Genomic DNA, 12,715 nt, shown 5'->3' on the forward strand with positions numbered 1-12,715 from the left:
TCCACGTGGCCTCACGTTTCAACGATTACCAGTCAACAAATTTAAGAGATGTGCCATTACTCCATTTGCATTTAAATTGCAGAGAGGAATGAGATCTGGACCTTGAGAACACCACTGAGATAGCCCAATATCTGGGCTACTTGAATAGAACAAAGCATGCTGGACACAGATGGCAGGCAATTCGGTGGAAAATGTACTGATATAGTATTTAAGTCAACTTTGTTAATTGTTGCACTTTTGGGTAGGTAAGGCAGTTATCAACCTTGCAGGTTTTATCTTCACAATTTCAGGAGAATCATATTGCAAACCTCTAGGCAGTGTCTTGTTATTCCCTCGCACGTTGCACACCTAACTGCACTGCACCATACACAGCCCTTCTAAAAGCCCTCAAAGGAGAAATAGCACTTTTGCTTTGTTATTGGTTCCACACTTTTTCTCTCAGGGGGCAACGAGGGGGAAGGGAGGTCAGGTTGATTGGCTGGCTTGGTGGTTGGTGGACAAGGAGGGATGAAGTGAAAGGGTGTGGAAGGAAAGGAGGCGAAGTCAGGAGGATGGACATCGGTGCATGCAGGAAAAGGGCGCATGCGCCAAGAGCCCCATACAAATTTCCTCGTCTTTTGTTTAACGCCCACATACCTTGGTCGGATAGACCAGCGAGAGACACAGAAGCAGGGGCGGCTGGGGCACTGGTAGCAGCTGCGGCTGTGGCTGCTGCCGCCGCCAGCCCCGCACTACTCGGCTTCCCCACTACCCGGGGGAAGGAAGAGGGGGAGCGCCAGTGCGATTCGTTTACCAGGAAGGCCGATTTATGATTGTGATTGTTTTAAATTTACTCAAGTTTTTATTTGCAGCCCCCGCACGCCCCACCCACCCTCAAATAAAATAAATTAAACACAAAAAGCGGGAGGGCCATATCCAAAAGAGGGGGGGGGGAGGCAATAAAACGACAAAATAATTAATTCTAACATGTGTACAGAATTAACATTTGAGGTCACTTTTTGTTCATTACTGCTTTCCTTTTCGTGCATTGCAATCGACTTCGCTTGTTTTAATGTCCTTGTGGCATGCAATATTCCATTATTCAGTGGCCATGGTTATTATATTAATTTAGTGTTTTAAACGTAGAGGCCATAACACCTACAAAACTATTTTAGAATGGAAATGCATATAGTCCTTAAAGGATTGAGCACACAATGCAAAAGGAAAACATCAATGTCTCATCTTGAAATACCCTTCTGTGTGCTCTCATGAAGTGTTCAATGAAGGTGTTTCCCTATACTACCCCTAAGCAATGAGGTTAACACTTCACGGAGCAATCAAGCTTTGAATATTGCTGGGAGTCAACAGTGCTTTAAAAGAGCTCAACCTTCAAATCCAACACGAACACAATTGTGCAAATTCAGAAAAAAACTTGCCATTAAATTGCTATCTGGATCCTTACATACTAAGCCAATCAACAGCAACTGAAGGCAATTATAGATCATCATTTGTTTACATTGGGAATACATTCCAAGAATAAGAGTAGAATTAAACTATATTCAATGAATAGCTAAAATAATTACTTAGAATTGTACTATTGCCATTGATGTGAAAGTATATGTTTTTAAACATGCAGCAGTTTAAAAACATATGATTCCGAGTATAATTTATTTTCATTGTTTTGTATTCTCCCCCCCCCCCCCATCGTGTGATAAGTCAGCAGAATTGTAAAAAGATATTAACTTTAAAGATTAAGGCGTTATACTGACATCAGGCAGTCACTGTAGCCCAGTCTCATCACTGTATCGTATCTCTCAGTGGATCTAAATAATTTGCAGACAGATGCTCACTTCATTTATTCAACCACGTGAGGTGCAAATAGATCCACTATAACATGGGAGTTACATGTAGCCCATATAAATTGTAGCGCAGATAAGCAAACACATTTAGGTTTAATAGCGCATATAGGTTACGAATTTTAACTTGACAGGTGTAGCAAGCTTGAGCATAAACTATTTTGAAATCAACAGAGACGAAACAGGCACATTCAAGCAGCATGAAAAGGACATTTGGTACCAAACGCTTGCTCGTCACGGGGCACAAAGGGACAGAGATTACGCCGAGGAAACCGACCTGAAAAGTTTCTTGTGGCCAGCATTGTCGTAAGGATAGCACCCTGTGCGAAAGAAAACAGTCATATAGATTGTTAATCAAATTGGCATAAGAATAAATGTTTATTGTCGTTGGTGGCGTAATACTCCAGCTCTCTTGTGTGTGCACCTTCGGAGGACAATACTCAAAACGCACCTTCAGTTTTCTTCTGGCGTTGAACTTCCTCAAGCACTCCACAGTCTCCTGCCTGTGCATGCAAGATGCCACGGTGGAGCGTTGCTGAAATAGAAAAAAAATTATTGCAAAGTCATAATTGTATAGGGAAAGATTTTGGTCACACGTTGCATTATCATGATGGCCAATCGAGATGCCATGTCTGTGGGTTTTTTATGAGATCTAAGATTTTGAAAGAAAATCCTTCTACAGCAAATAAAAATTTGCATACTTAAAAATGAATATCAAGTGTAGGGATCAGAGGTGTTCAACATCTCCAATTACACTGATTTGGGCAATAAAAGCTGATACCTGAACAATTGTAAACTTGTGGCCTGCATGCCAAAAATCTATTCCATAGCATGTTCCATTACAAAGCAACATCAGAAGAAGGGCACTTTGCTTCACAAAAAAATAGCATATACACACAGAATGCTGACATGGAAATTACATTCTGTTCTAATCCCTTTCTTGGTACATGACTAATTTAGACATGGCATCAGATGGACTGATAAGCAAGTCAAGTGATATTCTTGGTTATTTCGGTAAAGCCACGTAGAAGGGAAACAATAAAATAATAAAAATATAAAACAATAAAATTATTGTTTCCCTTCTACGTGACTTTACCGAAAGAACCAAGAATATGGATTCGTGCAGTCACGAAAGCTTTAAATCAAAAGTCAAGTGATCTTACGCAGATCCAGGGATGTTTGAGTGCCTCTGCAGCAGTGATACGCTTGGCTGGGTTGATGGTCAGCATTTGGTTAATGAGATTTTTTGCTTCTGCAGTCACGGTATCCCACTCCGGTGATGGAAACTTGAAAGGCAAATAAGGTTTGTTAGAAAATACATTTAAATGATGCAACAATCACTTACATTTTGCTACCAATCAACAACTTAGTTTAAACTATTAAATTGTGCAAAGGGAAATTTACAAATAAAAGGGAAAACCAACTTTAAGCAAAATCTTAAAATTACCAGAGCAGACTTTTGCTTCACTTCAACAAAAATGTTAACAAACTATGGTGTTTCAATAAGCACGTAGACAAACATTGTACGTTGAATGTTTCTTATAATCATTACGCCATACTATTTATGCAGCCACTCTTTACTAAAATGCCCTTGTTCCAGCAGCTGACACCATTCCTAATACCAGCACAGCGTTCAAGTACATTTTTTTGGCCCTTAAACCATGACTTCACAAACAGCTTTTACAGCCGTGTCACTGTCAAACAACTTCGCATGTCGGGCTCTGTCAGAGGCCCCAGCATATGGATTTCAGATGGAAATAGGTTCTGGGCTGCGTATACAATCATACTCCGGATCATTCCATCCATGCTTTCCCAACAATTCCATCTTTGCAAAGGCAGAGTGTGATATATTGGGAAGCAACACTCCCTTCCTCAACAGTCCACAGGCATTTCTGACAAATCATAAGACTTCAGAGATAACAACCTCCCAACAAGCAAAACCCTGGCTGATGTTGAAGCTTCAACCGGCGACGCCGTCATCATAAGAAATATGCTCACATTCTGAATGCAGCTGTTACACAGACTTGTAAACAATGCCACAGTTCATGCAGTCATCACGCTGCCACTTCATTGTCTTTACACCCTCGATGGACTAAAAATATATAACAATTTGCTTATTTTTGAATGCGCTTTTTATAAAATGGCACCAGCATCTTTGATCACGTAATACATGTCCCATGTAGTAGGACACCCTATAGAATTGTTACACGTAAGAATCAGGATCATATCGGGTGGCCCAGTGGCACAGCAGTTAGTGCATGACACGATGAACCTGGCTACCCGAGTTCCCAGCCATGGCTACCATCAGTAACAAGGCGATACATAAACCAGTTTAGGGGTTCCCACTTCTCTAACCCTTACTTATCAGTGTGGTGAAGTATGGTCAAACAAACCCAAATAACTGTTTTGACATTGGGAAGCCTTCATTCAGCAGAGGACTGACAGGGGAGCTACAAAATAGGGGAATCATCAAAACTCACACTGAAATAAGTTACAGATTCATGAAAATTATCTTTACTGATTGGAAAAGGCCTCACATCACACACACACAGTGGTTCCTATGTTACTGTAAAGTTAACCACGTGTTCTCCAGTCTTTCTTGAGCTGCAATCACTCCCCATATAACGCTTATATAGATTTCACCATGAAATGGCGTAAGTACCCAATGCAATCTGCTTAATGCAGATTTTTCATTTTTAGAGAAAAAGCCACATAATACCCAGAGTGGGCTGGTCTGAATTAGTGTGGATTAGAGTGGGCATCATCTACAGTAGATGTAAATATATTTAAGAACGCTGGTGGCAAATGAGATTTGGTTAAATAATTGTGCCATCTTAAATAAGCAAGATTGTCATTTTAAATAGATAAATCATTGCCGGTTAACAAAATTTCAGGAAGCATACGTGAATAAATATATTTTGCGAGTGTATGAGTGCTCAGCTACATACATCATATGCTCCAGCTTTGATTTGCTGGTAAAGTTTGTGCTGATCCTCATCCCAGAAAGGTGGGTACCCCACCAGTAGGATATAAAGAATCACACCTGAAAAGTGTTGCGAAATAATAATTATCAGTGAACATCAAAAAAGTAAACAAATTAGTTAACAATGACAGAGGATTCAAGAAAAATAGACAGTGCATGTTAGTCAAGGTCTCATAAATCAAACAGGTAAGCATATGCAAGGAAGCAATAACGCAACAAAAGCAAGGATGGTGGCTAGATTCATCAGCCTTACCGCAAGCCCACATGTCCACTGGTTTGCCATAAGGATCCTTCCTGAGAACCTCAGGGGAAAGATACCCTGGAGTGCCAGCAAAACCTGTCAAAAAAGGTGAAGGGAATTTTTATTAAATGCGAGGTCACTTTAAATTACAGTGATCATATTCTGCGAATGGTCATGACATACCTGTAACTATTACGTATGCTTACGGCACTTTTGAAATAAATCTACTGCTGGGAAAATGGCCTCGTCAAACCGTGTAGGTTGGGGGGGATTGTTCGACTCTACTTGATCACACTCGTCAGAGCCTTTTGGTGAAAAGGAGGCTTTTTACACCTTGCTAAAAACTGTTTTCGGCGAGTTGTTGCCAGTGTCCCATAGCTGTGGAAACACTTGGCAACGACAACAAAAAATAACAGGGAGCATAGACTTGAGATAATCTAAAGCAAAGTACAATAATGTATTCTGCTGCATTACCCTCTGCTGTCCACCACGCAGCACCCGCAGCTGCCTATGATAACCTGGCATGCATGGTGGTTGCCAATTCAAGCACTATCAAGCCTACTTAGCTTCTGAGATCTGATGAGATCGAACACATTCTAGCTTATTTGCACATGCATATCAGATTTTCCATGAAAAAAGATTGAGCTAAAAAAATAAGTGTATAGCTTAAATTTTGCTATCCACATGAGCACACCAATGAATAAAGCATGGAAAAAAAAATACTCTTAGTCTCTATCTTCCCTCCTGCATCACTCCACTTACCAAACCAAGCCTGCTGATCACCCTGCACCTCAATGGCGAGTCCAAAATCCGCCAACTTCACAGCAGCTCCCTTCATCTTGCTTGCTAGCAACAGGTTCTCAGGCTTCCGTGAACACAAAACAACACTTTGCAGGATTACCGGGGTTAAGCTCGGCATTAGGGCACATGGTGCCTCCCGTTGTGTGCAAGCTTTAACAAAAAAAAGTGAACGCAGCGGAGCAGGAAACACACGAACAGCCAGAGCTCCGACGGTGAATTACAAAACTTGGTGGCATATGTGCAGCTTCAGAGGGCTATCACAGGTGTCACTCGCATTAAAAATAATAAAACATTCATACCTTGAGGTCACGATGCACGATGCCATGCTGATGGCAATGGTGAACACTTTCCAAAATCTGCTGGATGCAGTGGCTGGAAAGGCAGAGGGTTGTGAGCTTAGGAAAGCATTCTTTGAACAAAGATTTGTAATTAATATCACCTGCAAATGTGGCATGTTGCTCTGTATTTTCGTTTTTTCTTGTTTTAAAGACAATATGCAGTATATATAACAGGTACATTTACACCTCCACCCTCTGCTGCCTGAAACAGCGCCACAGTAGCCTACAGCATCTGCTTTATGCACGATGACCATCCATGCTATCCAGGCTCGACCTGGCTTAGATTCTGAGATCTGGCCAGACTGGGCACATTCCAGGTGATTTGGTCATCGGGATTGTGTGGATTAGCTATCGTGTAAAACCCCCCCCAAAAAAATATGATCAACGTTATAAAGATGTTTATTGTTGTTTTTATTATATCCTCACCTGGCATCAGCCTCACTGTAATACTCTCTGGCTACAATGTCTTCAAACAGCTCTCCTCCTGTTACCCTGTGAACATCCACAAAGAGGTGCGACATTTAGCGTCACGTGGCATTCGGAAACGAGAGGAGTCACTGACCGCACATTACAGCTGGCTCTCCGTAGCCGGGGCTCTCACTCTTTGCAGGGTGATGGCCACAGGGTGGGGGTAAAAGACTGAGTAAGGAATGTGATGAAGGCTGGGAGGGCAGGGGCAGGAAACACAACTATGCCTTCTGGCCTGCTACATGAATGTACCCAGCAAAGGCGAACAGCATCTCACTTTGAAGCGAGCCCGTGACTGATCACACGCATCCTTACACCGCAAAGCAGTGTTATTCACAAATAGCTTCGAGGCAGGGAACAAAGTGGAGCCATTGCGCACGAAGACAAAACATACAGTTACATCAGCAAACCCGCATTTTGGAAGAAAGCTCCGCTAAAGCGTTAGGCGCTCAATCTAAAATGGTTGTGGTTATACACCTATTGATACTACAAAAAGGATTTAGTTCAATGACAGTTCCTTGTGTTTTTTTACCCTCTAGGTGTTCACATTGGCAACATTATGAGATTTAGCTTTCACCCTATGACAATTGAATCACTTGGTGGACGGTTTTGGATCCCCATGTGGCTCGTCTATATTTAGTTTCGGAACAGGTTATTGTGACTGCTTAGAGTAGGCGAGCGGAAGGGATGAGATGGAAGGTCGAGTCTGCGGGGTTTCATGCCAGACACAATCAGCAGAGCAGTGAGGCAGACATTGCACACGCCGCTTTCTGTGGATCTGGACATTCACCCCTGAAATTTTCCTCTGCCCATCTGCGTCATGTAAATTACTAAACGATATGAGCTCATCGCCCAAGATTGTTTTTTTTGGCTTGTGGTAACAGAGTAACATTGCAAAGTGTTTTAATTCATGGATCTGCAAAGTACAATGATGAAGTTTATTTATTAAAATAAAAAATGAGAGTAGTTTTTCAATACCCTGCACAATTAAGTATGCAGTGCATCACTACCTGCAATATATTTAGGTATATTGGTTGCTTATACAATACAGTTTGTTTTTTGGGCAGACACGCTAAGGCAGACTGATTTCTGATCCAACACTTCCAATTCATACATTTTCATGCTGGTTATACCTTTTAAGGAAAATCCAGATTTACAACTTGTCATGTCAAGAGACTGGAAAGAGGAAGAAGATTATTATTATTTAAAATCACAAGGAAACAAGACCAAAAAGGATTTGTATATGGAGGGATAAATTGCCGTGGAGCATGCAAAAAAGTCACTGCGAAAATCGATGTGAGACTGCAGCAGAGAACACTGCTGTGAATACAGATTACACCAGGAGGTGGCTTTGTAAGCTAGGTCACATGGGCTGAAAGAGTGGGTGGGTGGGAGGGATGGAGATTCTGCAACTGCCAGAGATTTGAAGATTTTTGTTTGACGGATCCGCTGCTGCCCATTAGTAACCATTACAACGCTTAGACGCATTAGCGTGCGCGTTCGTTCGGGGTCTCTACCGCAAGCACCCGTGGGCAACCGCACGAATGGTACAATGCATCGGTCGTCAAACACACGCGCGTACGTGCACGCGGACAAAAAACACGTGCCGTGTACTCAAATAAAAGAGCAGGTGTTTTCGCAGTGTCAAGAAAAGTGTGTCAAGGTCATTCTGTTGATGCAAATTAAACGTGGCTTCCTACTTTTGTAAATGCTAACCAACGAGGCTACATACAAAGTTAGGGGTATTTTTTTAATGGACATATGGCATCAAGTTGAAAAACAAATCTTTGATGAAAGGACTTGAAATATCTAACTTTTTATAGCTGGTTCATAAGCACATTAGTCACAGTTGTCGCTTTTGTTGATGTTATTGAGTTTAAGAGCAATTCTCTCTCTGTTGTCTACACACCAGGGGTTTAAAATCTTCTAGCTGTGGGCCCTACCACCCACAAGCAGAGATAAGCTTTGCCACATTCCCAAGTTGTGTTTCAATGCAGAACAAGGCCATACAAATCTGATGTCTCTTGTACTCTGGATGGGCCAACCACAGTTGGGTATTGTGTGCTGCGGGTGTTCAGCTAGTGTTTGAATACCTGAACTCTAACTTGGTTACACCATCTATGTGTGAAGGTGGCTACAGCTCAGCAAATGCTTATAAGAAATCTGCAAAAGTATACTTACAGATCAAAGACCAGGTAATGGAAGCCTTCCTCTGCTATGCTTTCATGGAGACGTACTGCAAGAAAGATATAAAAACACTTATAGTCAAACGTTATAGACAAGAATATTGTGATTAAAAGAAAAAAAAGACTTCAGGATATCAGATGCAAAAATTCTAAAGAGCCATGTGTTCAGCATACTGATTTTTGGCAGTGAAAAACTGCGGTGGTACAGTGGTTAGCACATTGAGCAATCAACGCAACAAGCAATTTGATTCCCAGCGATAATCTGAACCAGTACGGGGCACGCCTGTCGATTCAACTTGCACTGACCAGGGTGAAGTTCAGGAAAACAAACCCCATGACCGATGCGCTGTGGGGGAGGTCTACATCCAGCAGTAGATTGACTAAAGTCCTGTAAATCATTATTATTCTTAACTACAAACGATGTAGGTTGAACAGCCCCAGAACACAGACAATCTGCTGTGAAGAGCAGACGATGCCTCATCTGCTCCAGTGTCATATATTAGAGGGGACATGTACAGCTGATGATTTGAGCACTGTTATGATGGTGTGTGGGCCTGTACCCCCACAATGGTCATCGTTGATCTAATATGGAATAAAGGAAATGAAATTAATGAAAACGTCAAGGCAATACATTTTGAAAAAAATATATCAAATTTTATATGTTAAAAGATCATGTATTTTAAAAAATCTTGTCAAAAATATTTCCACATTTTTTTGTATTCCCTTCATGGTTTTGCATATAAGCAGGCATAAGTAATGTTTTGTAATATTTATAAAGTGGATGAGTATTTCAACAGGGATTTTTAAGGATTCAAGCTAAGTTTTTTTCCCCTTAATTTGCATGTGCTTTGATCACTACATCAATTTGCCTTTAGCAGTTACATAAGTCTGTTTAAAAGTGCAGTCACGTTGTAATGGCAAATAAAAATATGGAGTACTCCATAGGGACATTGTCTTTTCCCTTACTTCCTTCATGCCTTCCCACCTGTATTTATTTATTTACAAAGTTTAATAGCAGTGCATTGAGGGGAGTGTGTTTATGTATTCCCACAAATTGGTTAGGTACATTACTAGGCGAATAACCATGCATCGAATCAATTAAAAGTGGTACATATGTTCACGATAAACACATTGAATCTTTAGTTTAAAATATTACTTACAGTGCACGTACATTATATGTTGTGGCTACATTTAGGCTAATAATGGTGGGCACAAAACAGTACAAATGAGAAAAATAACGAGAAATAATACAAATGAGATCCTGACATAGAAACTAAATAAAAAATAAACGATTATTTAATTTAATAACAATAAATCGTGAAAATTCATCAAATCACTGGGGCGAGGAAGGGAAGGGGGAGGGTGAATCATTGTACACGCCAGCTCTTGTCAATCCGCTGCTGGATGAAGGTCGTCCCACGTCTGTGAGGCTTACACACTTCACCATGTTGATCAGTACAATTCGTGAAAGTGGGAGCATAGAAGCACAGGACAATGGTGGATTTTGATGCACTTCCCTATACTGCCCTCTAAATAGCCCTTGCAAGCCGTACAACAACCTGCTTGTGAACGATAGTCACCTGTTCATGCACTATACAGGCTCAACTCTACTCCGCTTCTTAGATCTTACAAGATCAGATACTTTGTGGGTTATTTAGTCATAGTTGGGCAAGTCATTACATTTTTTTTTAATTATGTGTTGCATCAATGAGTTAACATGTATTGTATTAACAGCGCGTGCATGAATGTATGAGCAATTAATTCACGGCCTTCGGAAACTTCAACATTCGTAAACTGCTTACACTTTCCCGAGGTGGCACGGGTTCACTCTAAAAGTAATTTTGTGTGCCACACTGTCGCAGTTTAAAGTTTAATGAGCAAATCCATGCAAAGCGCTTTGGCAGTCATACTGATAAATGGTCTGATGGCATTTCCAACTCAAATCAATCTGGCTGGCCCAAGAGGCCCTTTGCAATGCATAAAGGCTAATGTCCACTTATTGTTAAACAAAACGAAAAAATTGCCACCACGTCGAGACGGATATCCTTGCAGTAATCTACAACAAAAATGTGTCCACATCGGTTGTGGCACTTTATGATGAGCTCGTGGCCGGCTATAGGCTTGCTTGTCATCTGCATTCACCTGAATGAGACAAAAGCGTGCATAATGGAAACAGAGGTGACGCCTTCGCTCACATCATTCTTTGAACACGACTTCAGCGAGCACTGCAGGAAGGTCTCGTGCATGTTCAGAGCCCTCAAGAACAGCTTATTTAAATTAAAGACAATGCTTCAGGAATGGTTACAAGCAATGTGCTTGGCACATCGGGAAGCACAAGCCTCCAATTATGTAATGATTGCATTTCAGCAAGTCATTGCCTTCCCAATTAAATACGGCTGATCTCTCAGTTTAGAAAACTTTCTCAGGGCAAATATTTTGCAGATGGTAACTAATGCATTTCTTTCTATGCCACGAGCACTATAAATCAGTGCTTAATCGATGAACAACTGAAAGGTTACCAATACATTATTCAGCAATGTACAGCCGCAAGATGGATGTTTAAAGAACCAAAGAGCACTGGTAGTGTAAAAACGGCCTTATGGCAGACAAAATTGACCACAAAGTCGTTAATGTATTTGTCGCTGGCACAGAGCGGCTTTAAGAGATACCCTGGACAATACAACGAGCATAACTGTAGATGAGATGACATGGAGGTAATGAAATTCACTAAATCAGTGTGACGTGGACGCACAGGCACAACGCACAGGCAGACAGCCTGCAGCGGATAAAATTACATCTCTTGAGCTACTATGCATGCATTCAGAATCGTTCCTCCAAATAATACAATTTATACATGCGTCGGCACGCTAGCATGTATGGCGAAACGAGTTGCTTCTTTACCTACCACACCTATGTGAATTAAATAGTAATAAAACACACATTTATATTCTTGGTTCTTTTGGTAAAGTCACGTAGAAGGGAAACAATAAAATAATACAAATATAAAACAATAAAATTCTCACGACGTTTCGACTGCAACACAAGCAATCATCATCAGGTGTGAAAATCACAACAACAAAAAAATGTTTGTTGTGGTTTTCATACCTGATGATGATTGCTTGTGCTGCAGTCGAAACGTCGTGAGAATTTTATTGTTTTATATTTTTATTATTTTATTGTTTCCCTTCTACGTGACTTTACCGAAAGAACCAAGAATATGAATCCCTGCAGTCACGAAAGCTTTAAATAAAAAAAACACACATTTTTAGGCTGGCTTGTCTAACGTAATTTTGGCAAGCCTATGTAGAAGCTATTTGTTTATTTAAACCATAAATAAATAATAAAATACATACTGAAAAACACTTGAAAAATTACACATCCGCTATTCCAGATCATTAAGTGAGCACACAATTCCCCGGAGGGTTCTCATCCACAATGATGTATTCCCTACCATATTATTTTTGTATTACTTGAAACACTACAGGGAAGTACCAGAAGCCTCGTGAAATGTTCTCAGTTAAGAATATACAACACAAATAAAGTACGTTCTACATAAATGGCCAACGTTATTAAAATTGCAAAACCCAAATGACAATGGGTCACTTGGGAGGGAAATGGGTATATATATTTACGTAATATATTTTAGCCAGACAAGATACTATTGATATTAAGTGTTTTGTAAAATGTGGCAAAGTGTATTATACTTATGAAGGGAATGTGACACTTTTGACTCGGACATGTTTCAAACCTTCGTTCGTCTTTCGGAAAATATCCGAGTCAAAATTAGATTGGAGAAATGAAACTTTCAGCCATCCAAGATAAACCAGATTAAAATGAATCCAAATAAATTATTTAAGAACTTC

At 40.6% G+C, this 12,715-nt stretch overlaps 1 protein-coding gene across 50 annotated transcripts in view; it reads right to left on the reverse strand.

The window, feature by feature from the left end:
* Window positions 1-12,715, reverse strand: part of LOC116940339 (calcium/calmodulin-dependent protein kinase type II delta chain) — a 71,185-nt gene that overhangs the window by 18,681 nt on the left and 39,789 nt on the right. For 38 of the 50 annotated variants that reach the window (XM_076065728.1, XM_032950048.2, XM_076065732.1 and 35 more), the window contains exons 4-13: window positions 8,848-8,902; window positions 6,625-6,690; window positions 6,160-6,232; window positions 5,822-5,924; window positions 5,072-5,155; window positions 4,784-4,878; window positions 2,999-3,121; window positions 2,287-2,370; window positions 2,113-2,155; window positions 637-747 (exon numbers count right to left, since the gene is read on the reverse strand). In XM_076065728.1, coding sequence (XP_075921843.1) covers window positions 637-747; window positions 2,113-2,155; window positions 2,287-2,370; window positions 2,999-3,121; window positions 4,784-4,878; window positions 5,072-5,155; window positions 5,822-5,924; window positions 6,160-6,232; window positions 6,625-6,690; window positions 8,848-8,902 — 837 coding nt within the window. The remainder of the gene's footprint in view (window positions 1-636; window positions 748-2,112; window positions 2,156-2,286; window positions 2,371-2,998; window positions 3,122-4,783; window positions 4,879-5,071; window positions 5,156-5,821; window positions 5,925-6,159; window positions 6,233-6,624; window positions 6,691-8,847; window positions 8,903-12,715) is intronic. The other 12 variants (XM_032950061.2, XM_032950057.2, XM_076065733.1 and 9 more) reach the window with 1 other exon arrangement.

The sequence above is a fragment of the Petromyzon marinus genome, chromosome 8 (assembly GCF_048934315.1).
Source record: "Petromyzon marinus isolate PM22_M1 ecotype Great Lakes invasive population chromosome 8, UKy_Petmar_22M1.pri1.0, whole genome shotgun sequence".
NCBI lineage: Eukaryota > Metazoa > Chordata > Hyperoartia > Petromyzontiformes > Petromyzontidae > Petromyzon > Petromyzon marinus.